A 27,192-nucleotide genomic window follows, 5' to 3' on the forward strand; every position below is an offset into this window, starting at 1 on the left:
TTATCTTTAACTATTCTTCCTCAGAGTCACTTATTTCAGATACCTTCTGAGCTCTGCTTCTCCATGACCAGCCACTCTCAAAATGTCGAACGCGCCCTTCCCTTCGTTTTTCCCGCTCTTTTTTCTAGCCTCCTGGCTAGAGCTGGCTTGTATCTCCCCTCCTCCGAATCTGAGCTAGAACTTAACCCTTGCCTTTCCTGGGAACAGCTGGTCCCTCCCTGTTGTTCCTGTTGCTCTCTTCTGTTAGATTCACTGCTCTCCTCCCCCCCCCTTGGGGAAAACATTCTCCCTCTGGGAAACTGGAAACTTCTAACTCTTCCCTGACAGTGCCCAAGTATCATTTTTCAGGGCTCTATACAAACTTGTACAAAACGTTGACAAGAAAAGTGTTGCCTCCCTTGAAAAACCTCCTTCACTTTCTTTAGTTCCTTTATTTAAGCTGCTTCAGTGTAAGTTTGTCTGATTTACATTGATAGCTAGGCATGGCATATTACATATAAGTATACAGAGGCCAATGAGGACTAAACATTCTTAGTGGCTACAGTGCCAGATTTACATATAGGCTGAGCAGGCTGCAGCTGAGGGCCTCATATTCTAGAGGGGCCTTATCCTCCTGCCATTTTTTTATTCAAATTTTACTATCTAAGCCCAGTTACTTAGTAACATTAAACATGTGACATGTGTCTATGACTGTATAACAGTTACACAAGTTTGAACTTACTGTTTGGTAAGGTTTGTGGAGGCTTTAAAGCAGGGGTCGGCAAACTATGGTCCCCAGGCCGGATCAGGCCAGTCTGGGTCCTAAATCCAGCCTGCCCGGCCATTTAAGAACCGCCGCAAAGCCGAGACTCCCGGCAATGGCGACGGGAGGAAGAGGCCAAGCGGTGGCGGCTCTGCCAATCAAACACTGTGCCTGGTTTACCTCAGCGCAGTGCAGAGACATCTCTGCCAGTCACATGCCGCACCTGGTTTACCTCAGCGGCATTTGACTGGCAGAGATGTCCCCGCACCGTGCTGAGGTAAACCAGGCGTGGTGTTTGATGGGCAGAGCCGCCGCCACTCGGCCTCTTCCTCCCACCACTGCCACCACCATGGTGCTCCTGTGGGCCAGAGAGTGGAATGGACAAGCTCACTCTGCCTGCCTGCCCGCTTCACAAGAAGCAGCAGCAGTGGCAGCAGCCGCGGGAAGTTAAGTGCAGCGCCCTCTTTCTCTGGGCGGGGAGGAAGCCAGCCCTTCAGTGAATGAGGCAGGTGGCAAACCAAGAAGGCGGCTGGGGCTAAGGGGGTAGGGAGGAGGACTACTTGCCCCCCTCACCTCTTCTTCCAGCTCCCCCCCCCCGGTGCCACTTCCCCAGAGTCCTTTGAAGATTACTGGATGGCCCAGTGTTTGCAGCAGATCCAGCCTTCTGGTTTGGGGCACTCAAACATCCATGGGAGTTGTAAGAGTAGTTTTCATTTTACTATAGTTTCTGGAGGCATTTTTTCATCAAAACTGAAAAGGACAGGACAACCAACATTCATCCCTGCAAACACGTTCCCTGCCTGGCTGCTGCCTCTTTCTACACAAAGACAATCTTTCAGGGCAAGAGAAAACACATAGTATGAGAACTCCCAGTATAAGAGAAGAAGTGAGACAGCCTGCTGGCCACATACATCTGTCTGAAAACACAAGGGATGTTGAGAGAAATATGCCTCATTCACTAGCATTAGGTTTAGGGAAAAATAACTTGCAACAAATTCATCACGGTTTAAACATTTAAAACAAACTAGGGGGAACACACAGAAAACTCTGGCTAAAAGTGCCTGTCATACTAGAACTAAGTACAGCTCAGAGTTTGGGGGAAAGAAAAAGAAAGAAAACTTCCATAAAACAAATCCACCAAGAATTTTTGGATTATCAAGTTGACCTGCATGGAATGGAGACATAAATCAACAGTAGGAGAGAGTTCTCCTAACAGTATTAATCTCTGACTCAAAATGGCTAGGTTAAAGGGTAGTGCAAAAGAAGCAAAGTGGTCACTTCAAACCTAATAGTTTATTTATCCGCCTGAACCATTTATACACCAATAGCACCAAGTAATCTTTTATCTCACTGATGAATAAGACAAATAAAATGGGCAGCAGTTTAGTGTTCAGTTTCTATAGTCTTTATACTTTAGTTTCATACTGTAACTTTATTTTCTGCTTGTAAAAAAGGAAATGAGAGAAACAGTTCCAAAATTAATCTTTACCTACAAATAAACAAGGAACAGGGATTATGCAGATTGGATCTAGAAAACTGGATCACATTCACAGAACCACAAAAAAGTGAAGTTCAGACAACAAAGCTAAAACAACTCAGGAAGAGAGAGAGAGAGAGAGAGAGAGAGAGAGAGAGAGAGAGAGAGAGAATATTCATGAACTGGCTAAGTGAGAATTTAGAAAATGATGAAGGGCATATGATATAGTTACAATAATAGAAAATGCAATTACCAGGGGAAACGTGCAGTCAATTGAAATAATTTACTGCAAGTAGAGGCCATTGTGAAAGTTATCACATGGAATAAATGGAATGAAATTATTGAAATATATCAGAAGGTAGGCATCTGTGTAAATAGCTTACTGGTTTACCTATATGCCAGTGGGAAGTTTTAGGTTCAGGAAAAATCAAGCTTTTATGTGAGTACTAAGGAATATGTAAGAAGGCTAAAGATTTTTGAATAGAGAGCCATCAAAACAGAAGAGATTCAGCTTAGCTGCTGAACCTAAATTACTATAGTTCAGCAGAAGTCACTTTATGCATCCCCAACACCAAAACCAGAGCCTGTCAACTTCAAAACCTAACTCTGGCAATAGTTCTGAAACATTTGCAAAGCATACTCTCTGACAAAGTGTAGGCCAGGGGTCAGCAACCCGTGGCTCCGGAGCCCCATGTGGCTCCTTTACACCTTTGCTGCGGCTCCGGGGTGGATACTAGCGAGGGGAGGAGGCGCATTGTGCGCCCCAACACTCCCCACTGTGGCGAGTGCTGTACTGGCTGTGACGTCGCATGGGAGCAGTGCGTGTGTTAGTCACGCACCGTCCAGACGTCACCTTCCCGCCTGCCCACCCGCTACATTGTAAGGGGCATGTACGCTGGTCACTGTTTTGAAGGGGAGTGAAGAACACACACACACAAAAAGAACTTGTTAATTTAACGTTTATTTCTATGAGGAGGAGTAATTCTGAGGGGTCAAACAAAGAAATAATAAAAAAGTGACAAAAAAGTTATTTTTATAATGACGAGTTTTGTGGCTCCCAGTTTTTTTTTCCTTCGGAAACGGGGCCAAGTGGCTCTTTTTGTCTTAAAGGTTGCAGACCCCTGGTCTAGGCCTAAAATTGCACAAGTCTCCTTGAAGTCACAAATACACAGAGGAAAGCACAAATTACACACAAGCCTCTATCTTGCCTTTTGTTCACATACCAGTTTAATATTTTTGCAAAGAGGAGGTTTGGGTCTCCTATAACCTAGTCTGTAGTGAGTCATTGCCTACCTCCAAGCCCTTGCACTGTTCTCAGTAGGAAACAGATTTCTAACAGGCCAAAAGAGGAGGTTCAGCCGCCTCCCCAAACATTCACATATTCTAGCCCACATGTCCTCTTTTTCATGGGTCTGGAAAATGAGAGTTGTCATAGCAATCCATAGTTAAAGGAAGAAGTCGGCAAATGTGTCCTTTTTTATGCTCTTCAAAATATGGCAACCCTAGATATCTTCACTGTGTGCACAAATTGTGGTTTACACTAAGTTCATAATCCTTATTTTGGGTAAACATGAGTTCACATTTTATGCAGTGGAAAATGCATATATAGCTATCCTGAGTCAATATTTTGCTCAACTGATTTTTCTGAACTCTCATAAAATATCACATGAACCATCTCAAAAATTTCCTAGTTTCATTTCATAGTTCCATAACACTTTTCCTATTTCTAATTTACCTGAATAATGAGGGGTTCCAGTAACTTCTCCACAGTATGTGTCTGAATCTGCAGGTTCCGTGGATCAATTTTCATTTTCATGTATGGCATGGCTGCTGACATTTTTTTCCCTGGGAGCAAAAGGAAAATAATTTATTATGTAGTTATATCAGCAATCATGGTACCTAAAGAGCTAAGCATATATGCTTAATTACGCCAATAAATTTACAAGCTAAAGCCAGATTGAGAGGATGAGAAAGCAGCAGGAAGGCTAAGACAATCAAAAAGACAAAACATATTCATCAGGGTTCCAAATGAATTCAACTACACTTATACATAACCATTGGTTAATCTAGCTCAGTATTGTCTACAATGACTGGAATGAATGCAAAAAAAAAGATGCTCCACCACTGGCCATAGGATCAGTTGCATTCGTTTCAGCACAAGAGGACAACTACACCAACTGCAGAAGGTAGAAGATGGAAACTTGCAAGTGTCAGAATTATATTCTTGAGCCAAAGTGAGAATTGCTGAGCTCCAGACTTTATAAAATAATAGATTTACAGTGCAAGCCTAACCGTATCTACTCAGAAAGAAGTCCTCCTAAGGTAAGTGGGGCTTACTCCAAAGTAAGTAGGGTTAGGATTGTAGCCTTATTTGTAATCTCTCCTGGTAGATGTATGGTTTTTCCAACTAAGTCTCCATCTGCACTAGGTGCATTCTCTGGAATTGATGCCCTTCCTTGCACCACACCTTAGAAATAATCCAAACAACACTATTATGAAATAGTTGTAGATGCCTATTGTTGTGTTGTCCCTCTATGGCCCCATTCACATTAGTAGGGACCCCCATCCCAGTACTGCTGCTGTTTCTTGCTTCCTTGGACCAGCCTATAGTCATACCTCCACATATAAGTACCCAACATTACTACAATGATGCCAGCTTGCAACCAGACATTATTTCCAACCAGCTTACTATGGGAGGCAAGAACATAATTATAAGGTGAGCAAGTAAACTTATGCAGAAATATAATTCTTCATGTCAGACAGGATCACAAGACATATAAACCATAATGTTGCAACCTCAGAGATATTTGGAGATAAATCCTGTTTAGCATATATAGATATGGCTTTTATCTCTCATTCACTTATCTCAACAATATTATTTTAGGAGGAGGAGGGCAACCAAAATGGTCAAAGGCCTGGAAATGATGCCTTACGGGGAACGGCTAAGGGAGCTGGGCATGTTTAGCCTGGAAAAGAGGAGGTTAAGGGGTGATATGATAGCCATGTTCAAATATATAAAAGGATGTCACATAGAGGAGGGAGAAAGGTTGTTTTCTGCTGCTCCAGAGAAGCGGACACAGAGCAATGGTTCCAAACTACAAGAAAGAAGATTCCACCTAAACATTAGGAAGAACTTCCTGACAGTAAGAGCTGTTCGACAGTGGAATTTGCTGCCAAGGAGTGTGGTGGAGTCTCCTTCTTTGGAGGTCTTTAAGCAGAGGCTTGACAACCATATGTCAGGAGTGCTCTGATGGTGTTTCCTGCTTGGCAGGGGGTTGGACTCGATGGCCCTTGTGGTTTCTTCCAACTCTATGATTCTATGATTCTATTATTTTATACTCTGATTCTGGCAGCCTCCTTATCCCGGTGGTGTATTTATTTTTGTCACGTAGACAAGTGTTGCATCACTTCTGGTAAATGCTAGCATATGGCTCAGTCCTCTTCAGTTAACAAAAAATGGCACTTCAGACTTTCATTTATGTGATATGTTTCTCATATGCTGAATTATGGGAACATCTGTTGTCAGATTCTCCTGGACATGGATTCATAAGTGTTAACATGCTGTACCATTAGACAAAGATATTGAACTATTTATCATTTGATTGTGAATCCACACCTAGAAAAACTGGGTAACATCACTGAGTTATTGCCATGTATGACTTTAATTAATTCTCCTACTCGATTACTTATTTGACATGGCCTTTACTAACCTCTTTCAGAGTGTTATTTCTCAAACAGAGCCTTTAGCACAGTTGGCTGCTCTTCCAACTGGAGCCAAAAAATCAATAACTGGGCCATCATATAAAACACAATTATTTGGGTAGAACAGCCTTGAAAGGATTTGTGTCAGCCTATCACAAAAGACATTAATATAGTAATTGTCCAACTCTATGCATGCTTACTAGGAAGTAACTGCTATTGAACTACGTTGGGCTTATTTCTGAGTAAACATGCTTTACTCAAGATCATTGTTGCAAAATTATACTAGTATATTTTTTTACCTTTTTACTAGTACATTATGTCAAAACATCAGTTAGTTTCTTAAAGGCAAAACTGTGAAAACTCAATAAAATGTGAGCTTTTTCATAACAATAAATCAACACAAAAGATATAACTTAACATACAGTATAAAGTCTTAATACTGAATGCTTCATAAAGTGCCTTGGAAGTTGACACAAAAACTAAAGAGATGCAACATGTGTTATGTTTCCTTCCTTCATTAAATATAGACCTGTAAAAATAACTATACAATTAGTGGAAAGCTCCCAATTGTTTTTAATCTGTGTTACCTCAGGCCCAGAGAGATTCTGCTTTATAAACCAATTCCAATAATGTTCCAAAAGTAGTGAATACCTTTTGACATCTTCCAATGCCCTGCAAATTACAAGTGCTATAGGCAGGCACATATTTTGCTAATGTTCACATGGTCAGAACCTACACATGATTCTTGATTTCAATGGGATTTACTCCCAAGCGTGCATACAAATGAAATATGAAGTCAGTATTTTGAATATTTCGTCAATATCATCCCACTATTCTTGCACATAAATTCTGGGTTCCTTAGCTAACTAGATCTCCAGAGCTGTACAATAAACTGTACAAAATTAGGTAGGTTATGTTCAGAAATACCTAATTTCTATAATTTATTGATTTAAGAATTTGAATCTTCTTGGTGAAGTTAGCACAGAATATACAAAATCTTAAATTTTAAGAGCATATTTTTGTATGCACTTGAGACAGAAATATTATTAGGTGCTGTAATTCCTAATAAATCTTTCTCTTAACAAAACTAGGTGGAATAACTACACCTACAGAATTTTAGTACAAAGCAATGTGTAAAGCCACTTTGGTTTTTTCTTTCTGTATAATGAATGAACAAAACTGACATTTCAGGAGTTTAAAGTTTTTTGCAACTTTAACAAGAGTACTGTCAACTCAGCTAATGAGTGACAGTTCCTTAGTACATGTGTGCACTATATGTTCTCACTTGCCTTAAAAAAAACAGCTAGTCTGTTTCAGTCACAGAACTCAACTGAATGGTAATTTGTGACAAAATATTTTTAAAGGTGCAATGCTACAACACTCACCTATTTCAGAATACAAACAGTTGCCGTTCAAGTGCTGAACCAATGTCTAGGCAATTCTCCCAAAGTTTAGAAGTTCAGTGCAGCTATTATAGCTCACTACTTGGCTTATCATACATCTGCAAACAGAAAGCTTGACAAGCACTGCAGTGTATTTCAGGGTAAGTGACAGCAGGGCCATAGGGACTTCTCGAGGGGGGGGGATGGGCACTCCTTAAAGCTATAGAGAGCAATACTATACAAAGTCTTGGACAAATAATGAAAAAATAAAAATGAAGAACATAATTCTTCTAGTCTACATGGAACATACCTGGATAAAAGATGCCTTGTTTTGCCAAGAGAAAACTGTCTTTGTTTCCAGATTATTGGTGTCCCCCCCCCTTTCTTCTCTCCTACAATTTGGTCAAATGCCAGTCTCAGCCTCAAAGCAATGACTCAGAATTTCAAAGAGGACAGCGAAGGGATTCATAAGGTTCTCACCCACTGCACTGGGATTGCAATGTTATTGTTGTTATTTTTTCTTTTCTGCACCATGTGGCAACCCACAGAATATTGCATCTGACTCATAAGATGTATTTTGTCTTCCACCCACTTCCAAACAGAAGTATGTTGGTAAGAAACAGAACTCAACCCTGACAGTCATTTTACTTAATTGCTCTCCTTTGTGCGGGCATCTAGAGTAGGTTCTGCCCCTTTGTATATGATGGAATGAATGACTATGAAATTTCAACACTTCCCTTTAGAGTCCTCAGACTTCTTCCACCTTGAGCACTGACGGTGGAACAGCCTTCTCTGTTCACTCACTTTTACAGGACAGCTTCATGTTTTCTCTATTCAGCTTCAGGGTCCCGTCCCCCTTGCCAATCTGTCTGTCTATCTTGATATAGATACAGGCATTTGAAATTTCCACCCAGCTGTGGTGGTAGCCCTGCTGTAGGAATTTCATTCTCTATCGAGAAGGAAACAGAGCTCTATATTGGAATAATGAATCCAATCTAACAACTGGTGCCTTTCTCACTCAACCCCCACCAATGTCACGTACTACTATTCCCGTTACCTCCTGCCAGCATGATCAATGGTAAGGGATGATGGGAGCTGTAGTCCATATGAGCTGGAGAGCAGCACATTGGCGACCCTTGCTGTAACACAAAGTAAAAAAGAAGTGCACATAAAACCACCAAATCTCTTAGGAGGCCAAGACAGTGTGAAGGCATACTTGGCAGGATATGTTTTATAGTTGCAGTTAGCTCTTAATTTTATATTTCTCACACGTCATCATCAGTTGATGTCAGCACAACGCTAGGAATGTTATTTGTTAGCCTCTTGTTTGTTACTGAGACAATACATAAAACACAAATCATGTTTTATAGGCACCACCAAAAAATTGTGACTATATTTTTTCTTTAATTTGCCCTTATGCAGGAAAGATGTTTAGAATGCAAGAGACTTGTTATCTGTGAAATTTTTACAGTTTTTCTTGGAATGGAAAATATGTTGTATTCTCTCATAACAGCAACCTGGCTGTTGTAAAATAGTTGGCATAAAATATTATAGTTCTATAGAGTTTAATGAAGCTAAGCCAATTTAAAGCAACAGCATGTCTGTTCTAGCTAATGTCAGCATAATGTCCTGCTCAGTTGACCTATGACACCATACGTAATAGTTTACCATTTCTTAAAAACTATGCCTTCCTGTTTTTCAAAAACCAAATAAACAAAATGGTATTTCCAGAGCCCTGTCTTTAACTGAGACTTTTACAACCTTCACCAAAAATTATAGCTTTTTTTACTTTGAAACCAGCAATTACATTACTTTGACCTAGATTACATTTCTTGTGTTTTATCCTTCATCACTTGAACCTCCTTGATCTCAGTGGCACTTGTGAGGAATTGCACACTGTCTTTTTATGGCATGTTTTTATATTTTTGAAAACCTATCAAGTTGTTCTTTAAACTTCAGCAAAAAATATAATTCCTTCCCCCTCCCCTGCCGCCCTTTTGTCATATAATCTATGTTCTTAAGCCTTTACCATTTCAGCTGCTAGCTAAATCTACCACAAGTTGAACAATTCCAGGAGAGAAAGGAAGATATCTGAGCTGTACCATATGGACTTTTCTCTCCCTTTTCACAGGTCTTTTACCACCTACTGCCTTGTGGAAAAATTCCAGGAGAGAAAGAGAGGCAGAAAGGCAAACACAACCTTGGAGTCTACTTTATTTGGGTTCTCCACAGAGGGCTATCTACCAACAACTGCCCTGTGGGAAGATAGAGATAGAGGTAAACAAAGAAGACATCTACCACTAAGGACCCTCTGGTAGGGATAGGAGAGAAATTTGATTCAGTTTGCATTTAAAGGAAACCTACCTAATTCAGGTGGGTTAAACCACAGTGCCTAGGACTTGCCAATCGGAAGGTCGGCGGTTCGAATCCCCGCAGCGGGGTGAGCTCCCGTTGTTCGGTCCCAGCTCCTGTCAACCTAGCAGTTCGAAAGCACCTCACAGTGCAAGTAGATAAACAGGGACCACTCTCCGGCGGGAAACAGTGTAAACGGCTTTTCCGTGTGCTGCCCTGGTTCGCCAGGAGCGGCTTAGTCACGCTGGCCACATGACCCGGAAGCTGTCTGCGGACAAGCGCCGGCTCCCGGCCTCTTGAGCAAGATGAGCGCGCAACCCCAGAGTCGGTCACGACTGGACCTGATGGTCAGGGGTACCTTTATCTTTTTTACCTAATTCATACTTTCCAAAGCAATTTACAAAATGAAACACAGACATCCTTCAAAATTCACACTTCTCTGAATTTTGCAATGCAGTTCTTCACCAAAGTAACGTGTACAAAGATGCATATACCAAGGTGAAGTATGCATAAAAATGTATATACTCATGAAACCCTGACCATTAGGTCCAGTTGTGGATGACTCTAGGGTTGCAGTGCTCATCTCGCTTTATTGGCCAAGGGAGCCGGCGTACAGCTTCCGGGTCATGTGGCCAGCATGACTAAGCCACTTCTGGCAAACCAGAGCAGCGCACAGAAAAACTGTTACCTTCCCACCAGAGCGATACCTATTTATCTACTTGCACTTTGACATGCTTTTGAACTGCTAGGTTAGCAGGAGCAGGGACTGAGCAACAGGAGCTCACCCCATCATGGGGATTCGAACCACCGACCTTCTGATCGGCAAGCCCTTGGCTCTGTGGTTTAGACCACCACACCACCCGCGCCCATTTGGGGAGTCTGTCCCCGCCCCAATTCAGAACAATATGGTAACTCTGGGGAAGCATCACCAGAAGTAATAAAGAGGAATGATGTATGGATGGTCCAGTATAAAACTACCTCTAATGCCCTATTGCTGCATCAATGACATATTAAAGAAAACACTCACAAGAAGTCCAGCAGGCAGGATAGGCCCTTTCTGCCACACACACACACCTCTCATTGGGCTACCAACATTGCTTTTCTTGCAGGGCTCTCAACTTTTATCATTTACCAAACACAAAGAAATTTAGTTGGTGCCATTTTTCCATAAGTTTGTAAAGAAAGATAAAAAGAGCCTGGTAGGATCAAGCAAAAAGCTTGTCTAGTCCAGTGTCTTGTTCTCAGAGTGGCCAACCAGATGCCTATAGGAAGCACCACAGCACTCACCCCACTCATGATCTCCAGCATTTGGAATTTAACATGTACAGTATCTGTTCCTGGAGTATAGCCATCATTATTAGTAACAAATGATAGCCTTATCCTCTTTCATTTGCCTAATCCACTTTTAAAGTCACCTAAACTGGTGACTGTTATCACATTTTGTGAAAGTGAATTCTGTAAGTTATCACGCTGTTTAAAGTTTTTGCATATCTTGAAAAGCCTCACCTGACAAAAATGTGTAGGATGCACCTTCATCCCATGAATGAAGGGGGGGAGGGGTTAAGTGCCATGGCCAGGCCCTACATAAGGCCTTGGACTTGTAAAAGCAGCCCAAAAGAGGAAAGTCCGCCAATTGTAGCTTCTCCCATTAGTGTAGTTTCATTTGTGGAAACCCCATACTGGCAACCATAGTAAAGACCAAATCCTCTCTTCTGCCTAACATTGGGTCATTTCATATGGGATAAGGTAGTACATAAAATACTCTGTTTCCAGAATAGCAAGCTTAAAGGCCCAAACCAGCACCTTGATTTGGTCCAAGAAACAAGCCCTATAAGCATGTGGGTATCAAACAGAGTCAGAACTAAAAGAAATGTAACCATAAGCCACATGTCATTGGTTGATGGAAGTGTTCTGATTCCAGCTCCCATCTTACTGTAACTGTCACTTTGAGCAGTTACTGGTTGATATGGGGAAATGAAAGAGGCTGAGATATAGAGCTATTACAGTCTTTCTTGAACCTTGGAGTAGGTCAAAGTATTGCTGCAAGTCTTGAGCTAGGGCTGAGTTGGGAACAGGGAACTAGAAAAGAACAGAAGGAAAAATGCAGGTTCGCATTGTACAGTGGTTTAGATAATTAAGGATGCTGTGTAAGGTGCAGGCAATTAATAAGCTAACAACTTTTTCTGACAAGCCTATTATTGCTGCCTGACAGGCAGAAACTTAGTTGGTGAAGTTTTTCCAGTATGGAGGTGAAATGAGGGGGAAAGCTTTGCTTGCTAAATTTCTGCCAGCCAAGCAGCTGTTAAAGACACAGGAGCCCTACCAGGAAAAAACAGCTTCAAATGTTTACAAGGTACGGCAGCTAGAAAATTCTTCCATTTAAACTAGACTCACCCATGTTATAGTTGGACATTACCAGGTGATAATGCTGGCTTAATCTGCCAAATTCCACATATCAAGATGCTGTTAAAGGCACATTAGCAGGCTAGGCTGTCCCCTCCCTCCCTAGCTAAAAACAAAGCAGAGCATAATGATTTGTGTGTTTGATTTGACTATTTTATCTAGTACTTAGTAGAAAAGGACATAAGACTGGTCTTCCCCTGCCACAGTGTTTACCTTTGAGAAGTCAGATATACCCGTTTCCAAGTTTGTCTATTAATATTCCCTGACTGCTTACAAATACTGGAAAGTATAACAAGTTGATTTTCAACCATCTTGCAATACCTTTGTCTCTATATGTGGAAATGGAGAAAAATGAAGATAATAGCCTTTGGAGCCTTTCTCCTTTGGAGGAAGACATAGAAGATAATCTAAAGAATTTGTGAATACAAACAAGGAGTATGTAATCTGCAACTTTAGACCTTATAGATTCATTGTTTTTGAAAAAATGTAAACATTCTAAGAGACTGCTATTGACAATAAGTTGCCTATGAAAATATTTTACTAGAACATTTTGCTTGATTTTTATGGAGAAAAGAGTTCAGGAATGTATGGAAAATGGTGAAATAAATTTGAGTGAAATTGGACACAGGCAGAATGTATCAGCTGGGAGAGGCGTACATAATCACTAAAATGGTGCCTACCAGCCTGTACATATTATAGAATGAAGAGTGCAATCCTAATTACATTTACTAGGAAGTAATTCCTATTAAACATCAGTAGAACTTGAGTCCGAGTAAAGATATCCAGGGACTCAATTGGATTTGCCCTATTAAAAACATCTAGCTCCAGGCTGTAGGGAGAGCTATATGTGCTTGCTCCAGCCTTTGTTGTTAAAGCAATTTTTGGTGACATTTTATTTTATAGCAGCAGGTTGAATTGTGTCTTCAGATGGGCTATAGAAAGTTTTAGAGGAAACACTGTTTAGAATAAGTCAGGCTATCAGCATTCTATACTTGATCTCCTTTGTAATGCTTTATTTAAAATAAAATAAAAATCTTTTAATATATTTTAGTTTTTTGTTAGACGCTCAAAGCAACATATTTAACTACCTTCAGTGATGTATACTATATAATTTGATGTTTTCATGCAGACTGTAGACAACTTTGAGATTCCCCCCCCCAAAAAAAGTATAAAGTGGTATAGAAATGAAATGAATAGTAGTAGTATATTGTTGTTGTTATTATTACTACTACTACCATTTATATACCACTTATAAAGTGCAAAGCAAGCCACAAGGAAATCAAGCAAATGTAAATATAGTGTAGAAAACAATAAGAGCATCAAAATCTATAAAAGAGGATTTCACTATCCAGTACCTACTAACCATCCATATCTCAATCTACCTGCACAAAAACAAACCCACATGCGAACACCCTTTCCTTCACTCTTAACAGTTGCCAACCCCAACAATCCCCTGAATACATATACAAAAAGACCATACATACTTGGTTGCTGCTGAAAGTCATTAGCCTGCCAGTTCTGTTGTCCTGTATCAATATTTTTAAACTACTGCTGATGGTGCCAGTTTGCTCTTCAGAAATAAAACAGGGAGAGTATACTAAAACACTGGCAGCCTCACAGTGAGACTAAAATCATATCTAATTTAGGACTACACCAACCCAAATAAGAACCTCACACCGTTCACCCAACCCTTCATTTAACAATCACATATTGTTATCATATGGCTGAGAAATAAAGCTCTCACCCTAGTCAGCCACCAATTTCCACTTGAGATGTGGTCAGTCTCCCTTAACTGCTCTATCCTCTCACCCTGGGGCAGCAGCACACATTCCCACATTCAACCAAAACACAACCCTAACAGGATCAGGGCCCTCACAACACCCAAAATCTGTAACACCTCTTTAGAACTTCGTATGCAGAAGTGGAAAGTCCACCACCCTCTTCAGTAGTTCTTGCTGCCAGGAGATACTGATTTTGGGGTGAACAAAGCCCACCAGGAGGTGGTAGGTGCTGCAAATACCTCCAATTCTTACTGCTCAGTTTGAAGATGTTAACAAGGTTGCAGCTCCTTGGGAATAGGAGACCAGGTATTCTCAATTCACCCTTGTGGCCCCTTAATGATTTGGCTACAGCTGCATCTCATTATCTAGCTACTATTTCCTGTCTTCCACCACATGAGAGCCTTCATGTCCCCACTCTTCACCTTGTGACAAGGCACAGGCTTTATACTGCATGCACACTCCTTGCTAAATGGGCACGGTTGTAAATTTTCCAGTGAAGAAGACAAACATTAATGCCACAGTGGCCATGGAGACATGCGCACTGCCTTGCTCCTGCAATTGAGGGGGCTAGGGCTGCACAATGTCAGCATGCCATGTGCACATACCACAGGGTGTGCTGCCATGCCATGTGGACACCCTGTGGCTTGCGAGCATGCCTCACAGGGGGCATGCAACCACCACCTTGCTGAAAATTTTCAGGGGGCCCTGACGCCTGCTTTCACCTGATCAGATAAACCAATCAGAGTACTATTCCTGTCAAAATTTAAAGTAAGGACCCATGTGTAGCTACTGTAGAAAGAGACACTGAATTCTTTCCCGTGAAAACAATAAATTCTGCTCTGGCTGTCTACATACAAATAGGAAACATTTACCTAGCTGTTCCTGCAATAAAGCTTATAATTATTGTTTCAGTCCACATGACTACACAGCTGTTGATAATCCGTCATTCTAATCTCTCTCCTATTCTCACTTCCTTTCTCTTTACCTGTCAGGATGCTGATTCTTTCAGTTTAAAGTGCCTTCCGCTGACTGAGGTCCCCTGTTCAGGTAATCAAACTACTTATGCTAATGATTTAGTTTTGAGGTCTTGAGTAGCCTATTAAGAACAGAGAGTCCTGTGATACCTCTAGTAACAAATGGATTCTGGAGTAAGCTTGCATGGTCTTTCCAAATATACAAGGTTATCAAATGAATGCAATGAAATGTTAATGGCAGAGTTTGCCGCAATTAATTTATAGCTGAAATGTATGCAGAAAAAGTGGAATGGCCATGACACTAACAGCAGTAACTAACTATAATGCAATCATCTTAGCATTGCTTGGTCAATTAATATCTGTAGTAGAACATAGTGCTTCAAAGACCACCTCTGTGACTGCCATCTGTGTGCCCCTTCCACAGGAGGACTGGAGGATTATATCCAGAGAACAGGCCTTTTCGGTTACAGTATGTCCTTCCCCCTGCCCTTTGTGTCCCGAGGAAAGCATGCCTGGTTTCATATTTATCTATTTTTAAGTGCCAGGAAGACTTTCCTCTTTGCCTGGCTTTTGACCCTTATTATAAAGGGTTTCAGGCATTTGTTTAATGGGGTAAGGTCTGTAAAGCCTGTCTTTTAGCTGTGTTTTTTTAGAATGCATTGGTTGTGTTTGTTTTGATTAATTTTACTGTAAAGTTATTTGGGTCATTTTTGAGAAGAAAGCAACTAACACATATGAAATAATAACTGTTACGGGAACGAGTACATTGCCTCTGTTCATATTCCAATGAACAGAAGCAACCTTCTTGTTCTGATTAATCAGTTTTTTGTGGATTCTCCTTTGAATGGTAGCTTTCAAATCAGTAGTGGTATGCCCTGTGAGATGAAAGCATTCACCTTTTCGGTGGGAAGGGTGAGCAGCCTCCAGCTGTACACCTGTCCATGATTTCAAACCATGATTGCACAGGGATCCTGACCATGTGGCTGCTTCTATGCACATATAGCTGTACAGGACACTTTCAGGCATGCAGCCAAATTCAAGGATGTCAGGGTATACAGTGGTACCTCTGGTTAGGTACTTAATTCGTTCCGGAGGTCCGTTCTTAACCTGAAACTGTTCTTAACCTGAAGCACCACTTTAGCTAATGGGGCCTCCCGCTGCTGCCACGCCACCGAAGCACAATTTCTGTTCTCATCCTGAAGCAAAGTTCTTAACCCAAGGTACTATTTCTAGGTTAGCGGAGTCTGTAACCTGAAGCGTATGTAACCCGAGGTACCACTGTATGGGTAGATGGTGGATTAACAACAGGTATGTGGCGGGCAGGGCAGTCCTACATCCTTTCATTAGGGCTTACATTTCATCCTCTTACCACATGATAGTGCATTCAGACAAGGTATTATTCAACACATACAACATCACTTCAAGATGTCTGAATTTTACATATACACATTCAGTTATAAATGTCATGGACTATAAATTATCTAAGGGACAATTGTAATCTTCCAGTGGTTGAAAAGGTAAATTATCATCTTGCTAGTGGGTGGCGCTGTGGGTTAAACCACAGAGCCTAGGACTTGCTGATCAGAAGGTTGGCGGTTTGAATCCCCGCGACGGGGTGAGCTTATTGCTCGGTCCCTGCTCCTGCCAACCTAGCAGTTCAAAAGCATGTCAAAGTGCAAGTAGATAAATAGGTACCGTTCCGGTAGGAAGGTAAACGGCGTTTCCATGTGCTGCTCTGGTTTGCCAGAAGTGGCTTAGTCCTGCTGGCCACATGACCCGGAAGCTGTACATGCTCCCTCGGCCAATAAAGAGAGATGAGTGCCGCAACCCCGAAGTCGACCACGACTGAACCTAATGGTCGGGGGTCCCTCTACCTTTACCTTTAGAGTTTTGTGTAATTTGATAACTGACAGTGCTTGGTTACCAGTTGATAAGTGTTTCAAATTAAGGTCAAACCCTAACTGCTATGATGGAGGGCAAAGGCCAAACTACAGGTTACATTAAATGTGTTGTTGCAATTAATGCATCTGGGGGGTTAAAATAAAATAAACAAAAGCAGCCACAAGAAGTGGACTCAACCTTTTTCCTTTGCACCAAGGACATTATGACCTCCACCCCCCACACACAAATAAACACTGCTGGGTGTGAAAGTTCAGAGAAAGGAAAGAGAAGAAGGAAGGAGGAAGAATATATTGAGTTTTTGCCTTAAACTGGCAGGAAAAGAGCTTTACAAAGCTTACATAATTGAATTCTCCTTCACAGAAAATAATTATCTGCATATAGAAAACTAGATTTCAAAAAGAAGAGTGTCTAACTTTTAATCTGATGGGTTCTACCCCTCACTTGCTTAGTCATGCTAACCACATGACCCGGAAGCTGTACGCCGGCTCCCTCGGCCAATACAGCGAGATGAGTGCCACAACCTCAGAGTCGGTCACGACTGGACTTAACGGCCAGGGGTCCCTTTACTTTTACCTTTACCCCTCACTCCTATTAGCATACTATACGAGCCCCCATCTGTAGTTCAAAGTGGTACAGTCAAAGCATATGTTTGCCACTTTATATAATTGTTTTTGAGAAATAAGACACTTCCAAGTGGTCTGTTGATTGAGAATTCATCATGATTTGTTTGCACAATATTTGCAAGGAATTTATATTACACAGCATCAAGCAAGTCTTATTCCACAAAATGTCAGGTTCCTATTTTTACTTTTGGAAGTGTGTTTGTTGCACAAGAACACCCAATCCACTTTAATTGCCCAACCTGAATTTGCTGGTATGTGATTGAAATACAACAGCAAAATATTGGTAGTCTGGAAGCACCCCTTGTCACCCAAGTTTTATTTATAAATAAATAGGTGTTACAAATATCTAAAGGGTTCTTGCCTCACTGTCTAACTGAGCATATAAAAGGCTATCCCTTAAATTTCCTGTCCCTTGGAAAATGGGGAGCATGAAACAATATCTAACCAAGACAATGAGATAGATTTTTTAGGAAAAAAGCTTAAATCTTAACTTCAAGCAATAAGATGGTCAGATTCTCTTATAAAAAATTATTTATAATCTAGAATATTAGTAATATTATGACTAGCTTTGTTGCATTGTCTGTTTGTAAAAAAAATGCAATTTAAGAACTATCGTTATTGCTAAGTAATCTTTTGCTTTGCCATTATAGCATTTTAGCCAAGGCCTATTTCCTTGAAACTTGGCAAATGCCACTGGAAAGAGAACAGCAGCCATCCAGGTATATTTCTGTGAATAAGGAACAAGTGGATTCTCCCATTTCTTTATCTAAGGGTATGTGATCTTTTTTTAAAAAAAGTCATTTTCATTGTGAATGATTCGCTGAAAAGAAGCCTTTTCAGGCCTAGCATTAGAATTAAACTACTGCTCATACAGAACTGGTAGCCTGGCCCAGTTTGCATATTTCCCATTACATTTTTGAGGAACTAAAATTGACCATTTCACTACTTCACAGAAAAGCAAAAGAAATAGTACCATCACTATATAAATATTCATTATACATGAAAGCATGCATACACATACAAGCATGCATATACATGTATTGTAAAAGAGAGCCAGAGGTGTTGTCAACTCAGTCCAAAACACACACACATACAATAATCGTAATGAGTTTTATAATAATTTTGCAGACCTTGCAAACTTTGCAAAGTGATTTGCTTTCATTGCATTGGCTGCAAACATGGCACATTCCCCTTTTCTGGGTGTTAGAAGTAGCAGGTCCTAGTGGTTCTGAGACTACCTAATTTTATTCTTGGGCATGTAGCTCTGTATGTAGAGGAAGAGATGTACTTTGAGATTTCCACTCCATTTTGGGTTGTTCAACTTCCAAACCATGTAGCCATTTAAGCGAATCACCACCAGTTGATAGTGTAGTGAAGCATATGTGAATACGATCAGGTCACAGGTGTCAAAGTCAGTTTTAGTTTTTATTATAACAAAAGAGCAATCTTAGGCTTGGATTTGTGGTTATTCATGGAAGAAAGGAGAATCACCACGCTTCTTTTGCATATAATTTGCAATTGCATACCCAGGCACAGAAGCATGTGGGCCATCCGGGACAGCCCCAGAAAGGATTAAGATTTATGACACCAGTGCTTGGGTTGAAATAGGCCACAACAATATTGATTACAGGTGTAAGCAGGCTTTGGAAAAGGCATTGGCTATGAATTCTGCATCAGTCAGTCTGCCTGAGCTGGGTTACTCTGCAGGGAAGGTTGCCCTATGACTCAAACTGGGGCGCTACCCTTAGGACCGCCAGAGGTAAGGGTACTATGGCTCATCAGCCCTATGTTGGCTCCAGGTCATAAATATCCTCCTAGACCCCTTTAACAGGGTACTCATTTGGCTAAAATTCAAACCCCACGCCTAATCCACCATAAATTATGACAATTGCTATGAGGCAGGCGAAAACCTACAGACCAGCCAATTTGTCAGCAAGAAAAATATTCTCCCAGACTCTGAATACGGCAGCTGAACATTCAATACCAATGTCAAGCCAACACTATCCAGGCCACACCATCCTAGACAAGGTGGATAATCCATTGATGATCAGAGAGGCAGAGGCAAGGCACAGCTCCCATTCTAAATCTCTGGTTAGGACCTGGTTGGAGACGTCCCACACCAAATCTGCCTTCATCACCATGCCTCTCCACTCTCTCCTGATTGGCCTGTTTGAATCAGGCACCCTGCAGCTGGCCTGCTCAGTCACTGGCTGTGCAGACCAGATTTAGGCTCCAGGCAATCTGGCACCATGACTCGCCCATAAACTGCCACTCCCCAAGCATTCATGGGTGAGCAGTCAGTGTCAAACCTTATTGAAAACCGAAAATACTGCTACTGACACTTCTGGATTCACACACAAGGAATTCTGGAGATATTTCTGGTTGGCTGGTTTGTTTTCAATGCACCAGGCAGAAAGATTTTGATGATTTGGAATTGCAACAGCCAGGTGTTTTTTTTCCATGGTTTATGAGTTTGAGCAGTGTTGGTCATCTTCCACTATATGACACTGCTTGCCGATTGAAACATTCTCATATGACACAGACACCTTTGAGAGTGTCTTACAGTGTGAGTTAGAATTATCCCAAAAGCAGAGCCAGCATGTTCTGCTCAATATATAAAAAACTGATAATATAAAAAACACAAGGAACATTCTAATTGATTGTGGGAAGGGCATTGTAAACCTGTGGGGTATTACTAACCATAATACCATGTGTAGTGATATTAAGTGAAATAAGTAAATTGTGTATTATTGCAATAGACAAGTCAGTTTCCCTCTGCTCCTTTCTCACAAGAAATGGAAAGAATCTGATCTGAGCATCTGCATACATAAAGAATAACTAAAATATTTAACAGCATTTTTCAGGATCACTCCATCTCTTAGTAGTTTTGTGCAGTTTTTCTTTCATTCCAGTATGGGTATAATTGTCCCCAAAGCTGTTAAAATATTAACATGATTTTTTTACTAGATTTAGGAGAGGTCACTGAAACATATGGCAAATCAAAACTTACTGTGTTTGAGAAGCATCTGGAACAGGCTTCCTCAAACTCAGCCCTCCTGCTACAACTCCCATGATCCCTAGCTAGCAGAACCAGTGGTCAGGGATGATGGGAATTGTAGTCTCAAAACATCTGGAGGGCCGAGTTTCAGGAAGCCTGATCTGGAACATGGTGTTGTGGAAAACTGACACAAATCACTGTTGGAGTACATTTGTGTGGAATCTACACACATGTTAACAATTTGTGAAAAAGTTTTTTTTAAATCGTTTTGAAAAATGCATTGAATTTGCTATAGCTCACAGTCGTCATCTAGTGCAGTGTTTCCCAACCTTGTGCCTCCAGATGTTTTTGGCCTACAACTCCCATCATCCCTGACCACTGGTCTTGCTAGCTAGGGATGATGGGAGTTGTAGGCCAAAAACATCTGGAGGCACAAGGTTGGGAAACACTGATCTAGTGTCACAGTTGTATATTGCACTTTACAACACATTCAAAACGTTTTATCTGCAGCTGTATAGCTAAGTCCTTGACCTCACCTGTTAATGGAGGGTTTACAAAGCTGTGGAGAAGCTCATAGTTTTCCTGTTTTTGTGATACACCTAGCTACACCTCATTCTAGGGCTAATGGTAAAAGAAAGAGTTTCGTTTCCTCTGTCCCATTTTTAAAGTTTGCCCTTTTTTATTATTGTAAGAAGTGCCTTTTTTAGGTAAATGTAATAAAATATGTCTCTAACCCTGTTTTAATGCTATTAAAAGTTTCTGGGTTGTTATTGTAAACTGCAGGAAGGCAGGATGATGGTGACTCCAGTCAACTTTGAGGCAACAGACTTTAAGATCACTCTCCCAGAGTTGCAACATTTGATGGAATTTCGAAAGAAAGATGCAGTGAAGAAAATAAAGGAACTTTATGGTGACATCTTTAAAATCTGTGCAATGCTGAATACTTCCCCCACACTTGGGATACTTGGTTCCAAATCAGAAATAGATGCAAGGAAAGCTGCATTTGGAAAGAATTTTATACCTCCTAAAAAGTCCCTAACTTTCCTGGAATTAATGTGGGAAGCACTGCAGGATACGACATTATGCATCTTAGAAATTGCAGCTATTATATCACTGGGACTTTCTTTTTATGATCCAGGAGGAAGTGTTGCAGAATGTCATGCAAATGAATTTGGAGATGAAGAAGAAGAAGCGGAGGCTGACTGGATTGAAGGATTTGCAATACTTGTATCAGTACTTTGTGTAGTGTTGGTAACAGCTTTCAATGACTGGAGTAAGGAAAAACAATTCAGGGGGTTGCAGGCGCGCATTGAAAAGGAACAGAAATTTACTGTCATCAGGAAAGGGGAGTCAGTACAGGTGCCAGTAGCTGAGTTAGTGGTTGGGGATGTTGCACAAATCAAATACGGTGACCTTTTGCCAGCTGATGGTTTGCTCCTTCAAGGACATGATCTAAAAATTGATGAGAGCAGCCTCACAGGGGAATCAGATCATGTCAAGAAGTCTTTGACAGAGGACCCCATGTTGCTTTCAGGTACCCATGTGATGGAAGGCTCTGGAAAAATGGTTATTACAGCTGTAGGTTTAAACTCGCAAACAGGAATTATCCTCAGTTTACTTGGAGTTGGAGAAGATAATGAGAAAGCAAATCATAAAAAGCCAGCCAACCCTCATAAAACTGCTGGAAACGAAACAAAGGAAAAAGAACAAACTTCAAAACACAAAAAAGAAAAATCAATTCTACAAGCAAAACTCACAAGATTGGCTGTTCAGATTGGAAAAGCAGGGCTGGCAATGTCTATAATCACTGTTACTGTTCTTATAGTCTATTTTTTAGTTCAAACTTTTGTGATTGAGAAGCATACTTGGACTGCTGAATGTACACCCGTTTATATACAATATATTGTGACGTTCTTTATTATTGGAGTTACAATCTTGGTTGTAGCAGTACCAGAGGGCCTTCCACTTGCAGTCACCATCTCACTTGCCTACTCTGTGAAACAAATGATGAAAGATAATAACCTAGTGAGACATTTGGATGCCTGTGAAACTATGGGTAATGCAACAGCAATTTGTTCAGATAAAACAGGAACCTTAACCATGAACAGAATGACAGTAGTTGAAATTTTAATTGCTGGCACACATTATGAACAAGTTCCTGAACCTAAATTAATTCATCCAACCATGCTGAATTATTTGCTTAAAAGTATTTCTTTAAACTGTGCATATACTTCGAAAATACTGCCTCCTGACAAAAAAGGAGGCCTTGCTCTTCAAATTGGCAATAAGACTGAGTGTGCTTTACTGGGCTTGCTTGTGGAATTAAAGCAGGATTATGAGGCTATGAGGACTAAGATACCAGAAGAGAAATTGTTTAAGGTATATACCTTCAATTCTGAAAGGAAATCAATGAGCACAGTTTTGGAAAACCCCAATGGGAGTTATCAACTCTTTAGCAAAGGTGCTTCTGAAATACTTCTTCAAAAATGCACCCATATACTGGATGCTGCTGGGGAACCTATATCCTTTACCAAAAAAGAGAAGGAAAATGTGATAAAAAATGTGATTGCACAAATGGCCTCTGGGGGACTTCGCACCTTATGTCTAGCATTCAAAGATTTCCCAGCCGGCTCAGGACCAAACTGGGACAAAGAAGATGATATTTTCAGTGACATGACTTGTATTGCAGTTGTAGGTATTGAAGATCCAGTAAGACCTGAGGTTCCTGACGCAATAAGAAAATGTCAGAGAGCTGGTATTGTTGTACGTATGGTTACTGGGGATAACATTAACACAGCTCGTGCAATAGCTGCAAAATGTGGAATTCTGCAACCCGGGGAGAACTTTGAGTGCTTAGAGGGGCATGAGTTTAATAGACTAATACGTGGTCCAGATGGACAGATTAAACAAGAGCTTATTGACAAGATTTGGCCTACGCTTCGTGTGCTTGCAAGGTCCTCACCTGCTGACAAGTACAACTTGGTAGAAGGGATCATTAACAGCAATATCACAGAACAAAGGCAAGTGGTAGCAGTAACTGGTGATGGTACAAATGATGGGCCTGCATTAAAAAAAGCTGATGTTGGTTTTGCAATGGGTATTGCTGGAACAGATGTAGCTAAAGAAGCTTCTGATATAATTCTTACTGATGACAACTTCTCAAGCATTGTCAAAGCTGTCATGTGGGGTAGGAATGTATATGACAGCATTTCCAAATTCCTTCAGTTTCAGCTTACTGTTAATGTAGTAGCAGTGGTAGTTGCTTTTATTGGAGCAGCAGTCACCCAGAATTCACCTCTGAAAGCTGTTCAGATGCTGTGGGTCAATCTCATTATGGACACACTTGCTTCTCTTGCTCTAGCAACAGAAAAGCCAACAGAGACTCTGCTGGAACGAAAGCCTTATGGCAGAAATAAACCTCTTATTTCCCGTACAATGCTAAAAAATATTATGTTTCATGCTATTTATCAACTTGTAGTTGTCTTTGCACTTCTTTTTGTGGGTGAAAAATTCTTTGATATTGAAAATGGACGAATTGCACCACTACATGCCCCACCTACCCGGCATTACACTATTGTTTTTAACACATTTGTAATGATGCAGATTTTTAATGAAGTCAATGCGCGCAAGATTCATGGGGAAAGGAATGTTTTTTCAGGAATATTCACAAATTCCATTTTTTGTTGTGTTTTTGTGGGAACATTGATTACACAACTAATCATTGTTCAGCTCGGAGGGAAGCCCTTTAGTTGTGCAAGTCTTACACTAGAGCAGTGGCTATGGTCAATCTTCTTTGGCCTAGGAACATTGCTATGGGGGCAGCTGATTGTATATATTCCAAATAGGTTCCTGGGGTTCCTGTGGGAAGTTGGTGATCAACCACCACAACCTGTTGAAGATGAACAAATGGATGGTGACACAGTGATTGACTTAGGTGAACAAGAACTGAAACGCAGTAAGTTTCTGTGGTTCAGGAACTGGACTAGAATACGAGTTCAGTGCGGAGCAGTGAAATCATTTCACGAGCCCTCATATAATAAAGATGTGCATTCAACAAATAGTAAAACTGCATAACACAACACGAGTAATGAATATGAAAACTTCACATGTTATTGTATTTCCATTTCAAAAAAAGTAATGTGCACATTAGCAATATTAAGAAATGGGTGGATTTTTTTCTCCGCACTGGTGAGTGAGATGCTTTTTAAAAGATCTCTGACAAAATAGATAGACCTTTCTAGAAGATATAGGAAACAACATAAGGAATCAAAATAAAATCCTCTTCAAAATGTCTTCATATATGGGTCTGAATATTATATTAGCTGACTTTTAATGTACCTTGAACCTTTAAATTTATTTTTTCCAAGGCCATCTTCAGAAAGAGGGAAAGTGATTGATGAAGCCAAAAGCCGTGTCGTGATTTTTTTATATTTCTTGACTTAAATGTGGTATTATATTATAAATTATAGAAGTTGAATAGCTTTTTACTTTTGCTCCTGTTTATACTTATAACTGATATCAATTAGCTGAGCTGCCTTATGCCCTCAATCACCCATTTGGTAATGTGTTACTTTTTCAAGTATTTTGAACTCTTTCTTTAGCTGCTCTGCTTTGAATGGAGGGGGACAGATTTGACTACAAACAAGCCAAGCTTATTTGCATTTTGTTATTGCTAGCTGCTTATAATCAAATATTATTAAATAATAAAAATGCTAAAAACATTTTTACTCTTGTTGCTTAATTAAGAGGAAGGGGCAAAACAAAACACAAAAAAAACCCTAAGGATGATGTCAAAATAATAATTAACTACACACAGAAGGAGACATGGTAGACTAATGACCCACCCTAGTTTATTTTATATTCCCTTAAAAAGGGATACAACAGATAGGGGTCTGTAAACCCTCTTTTTACCCTACTTTTTGTAGAATTTCAAAGATCTTCAGCATTTCATCCTGAACTAAGAACCCATGCTTTCCATTAGGAATGGGGAACCCGTGGCCCTCCCGAAGTTATTGGACTCCAATTCCCATCAGCCCCACACAGATTTTAAAAGGACAGGTGCCCCTGCCTAAGCTGAAAATTGACTTCTCAATAACCAAAGGAATATTTCCCCAAACTGTATTGTTGCACTTGAACTGTGCAATTGTTACTCAGTTTTAACACAGTACGTGGCAGCGAACCTCTCTTGAAATTGCAGCTACCACTGCCCCCTTCATGAGTAAAACTGTTACAATGGAAGTGTAATATTCAGGGACACATTTTACATTCATGCTTCACAGTATCAGAGTTACACTTAGAAAAAGTAATCCAAAAGTGTGCAAAATGACCAGAGGATTCAAATGATTGAAAAAACTCCACAATATTGAGTTGCTCAGAAATGTGCCCTCAATTAGGGCTTTCTCTTAAGAGTTATGAGGGCAGTGAGAATATGACTATGGGAATGTTACAGACACCAAATGACTGAAGTACACAATGATGCTAGTGACATGACAATCTGCCCTTCAACTTCAAACTTCTTTTCTTTTCACGGTGCACTGTGTCCCTTCAGTGCTAAAATGCACACACACATTTCTTTTATTTAGAAGAAAAATTAGCAAACTTCCCCTGCAATTGCAAAGAGCCAGCAAACCAACAGATATTTTATACCTGCTTTCTTTCCATCATTTTAAAGAGGGCCTCCTCTCATTGTTTCTAGTCCACCAAACAAAAGGAAGAGGAGCAAGGAAGCTAATAGCAGCAACAGTGCTGGTGGTAGCAACCCACACAACTAGTCCAATATGCTGCTGCTTCTACTCATGTCCTTACTCATAGCACAAAGCTATTTCCCATAAAACCTCTATTTTACACCTGTAGGAATTGTATCTTCAACCTCGGCCCTCCAGATCTTTTGAGACTACAATTCCCATCATCCCAGACCGCTGGTCCTGCTAGCTAGGGATCATGGGAGTTGTAGGCCAAAAACATCTGGAGGGCTGAGTTTGAGGAAGCCTGAACTAAATGGTGGGGGGAGGTATGCAGAGACCCAAGACTGAGTACAGTCATACCTCGGGTTGAAGTAGCTTCGGGTTGAGCATTTTCAGGTTATGCTCCGTGGCGACCCAGAAGTAACGGAACACGTTACTTCCAGGTTTCACCACTCGCGCATGCACAGATGCTCAAAATTATGTCACGCGCATGCAAAGAAGTGGCGAATTGCGACCCGAGCACGTGCAGACGTGGATTGCATTCTCTTCAGGATGCTAACGGGTCTTGGGAACAGATCCCGTTCACATCCAGAGGTACCACTGTAATAATACTCTTAAAGGTAAAGGTACCCCTGACCATTAGCTTCAGTCGCGGATGACTCGGGGGTTGCACCACTCATCTCGCTTTACTGGCCAAGGGAGCCGACGTTTGTCCGCAGACAGCTTCCGGGTCATGTGGCCAGCATGACTAAGCAGCTTCTGGCAAACCAGAGCAGCACACAGAAATGCTGTTTACCTTCCCGCTGGAGTGGTACCTATTTATCTACTTGCACTTTGACATGCTTTTGAACTGCTAGGTGGGCAGAAGCTGCGACCTAACAACGGTAGCTCACCCCATCACGGAGATTCGAACCGCTGACTTTCTGATTGGCAAGCCCTAGGCTCCGTGGTTCAGACCAGAGCGCCACCCGTGTCCCTAATAACACGCTTAAAAGCTAGTAAAATGAAACATTAAAGAGATCCATAATTAATATGAGAATAATGGGTGTTTCTGTCTCTTTGCAGATAAACCATCCATTAAATGGTTGGGAATTATATACTGAGGATGTGTTTTAACCTGTTTAGCATCAAGGTTCAACTAATAGTTCAGTTCATGTCTCATTCTAAGTGCT

At 40.8% G+C, this 27,192-nt stretch overlaps 1 protein-coding gene, 1 long non-coding RNA gene and 1 pseudogene across 7 annotated transcripts in view; 1 reads left to right on the forward strand and 2 right to left on the reverse strand.

The window, feature by feature from the left end:
• Positions 1–7,442, reverse strand: part of CTNNA3 (catenin alpha 3) — a 540,285-nt gene extending 532,843 nt beyond the window's left edge. Inside the window, exons 1-2 of one of the 3 annotated variants that reach the window (XR_014564644.1) lie at positions 7,307–7,442; positions 3,955–4,064 (exon numbers count right to left, since the gene is read on the reverse strand). Coding sequence is in view for 1 of the 3 variants with exons in the window: in XM_083740309.1 (XP_083596435.1) it covers positions 3,955–4,056 (102 nt within the window). In the remaining 2 variants the exon portion in view is untranslated. Of the gene's footprint in view, positions 1–721; positions 828–3,954; positions 4,065–7,306 lie in introns of those variants that run through there. The other 2 variants (XM_083740309.1, XM_083740310.1) reach the window with 2 other exon arrangements.
• A 679-nt stretch (positions 7,443–8,121) lies between these two features.
• LOC310845497 lies at positions 8,122–11,506 on the reverse strand. The gene is made up of 3 exons (XR_014564808.1): positions 11,162–11,506; positions 8,361–8,442; positions 8,122–8,252 (listed from the first exon to the last, which is right to left on the reverse strand). It is a non-coding gene; the product is annotated as an uncharacterized lncRNA (long non-coding RNA).
• A 103-nt stretch (positions 11,507–11,609) lies between these two features.
• Positions 11,610–25,057, forward strand: LOC310845340 (plasma membrane calcium-transporting ATPase 1 pseudogene; annotated as a pseudogene). 3 transcript variants are annotated; one of them, XR_014568696.1, is made up of 4 exons: positions 11,610–12,493; positions 14,832–14,886; positions 17,989–18,110; positions 21,120–25,057. The product of XR_014568696.1 is annotated as a plasma membrane calcium-transporting ATPase 1 pseudogene (transcript). The 3 variants fall into 3 exon arrangements; XR_014568697.1 differs by having other exon boundaries at positions 11,610–12,008; XR_014568698.1 differs by having other exon boundaries at positions 11,612–11,762.
• Positions 25,058–27,192: the final 2,135 nt, after the last annotated feature.

This window comes from Podarcis gaigeae (genome assembly GCF_964106915.1).
Source record: "Podarcis gaigeae genome assembly, chromosome: 5".
NCBI lineage: Eukaryota > Metazoa > Chordata > Lepidosauria > Squamata > Lacertidae > Podarcis > Podarcis gaigeae.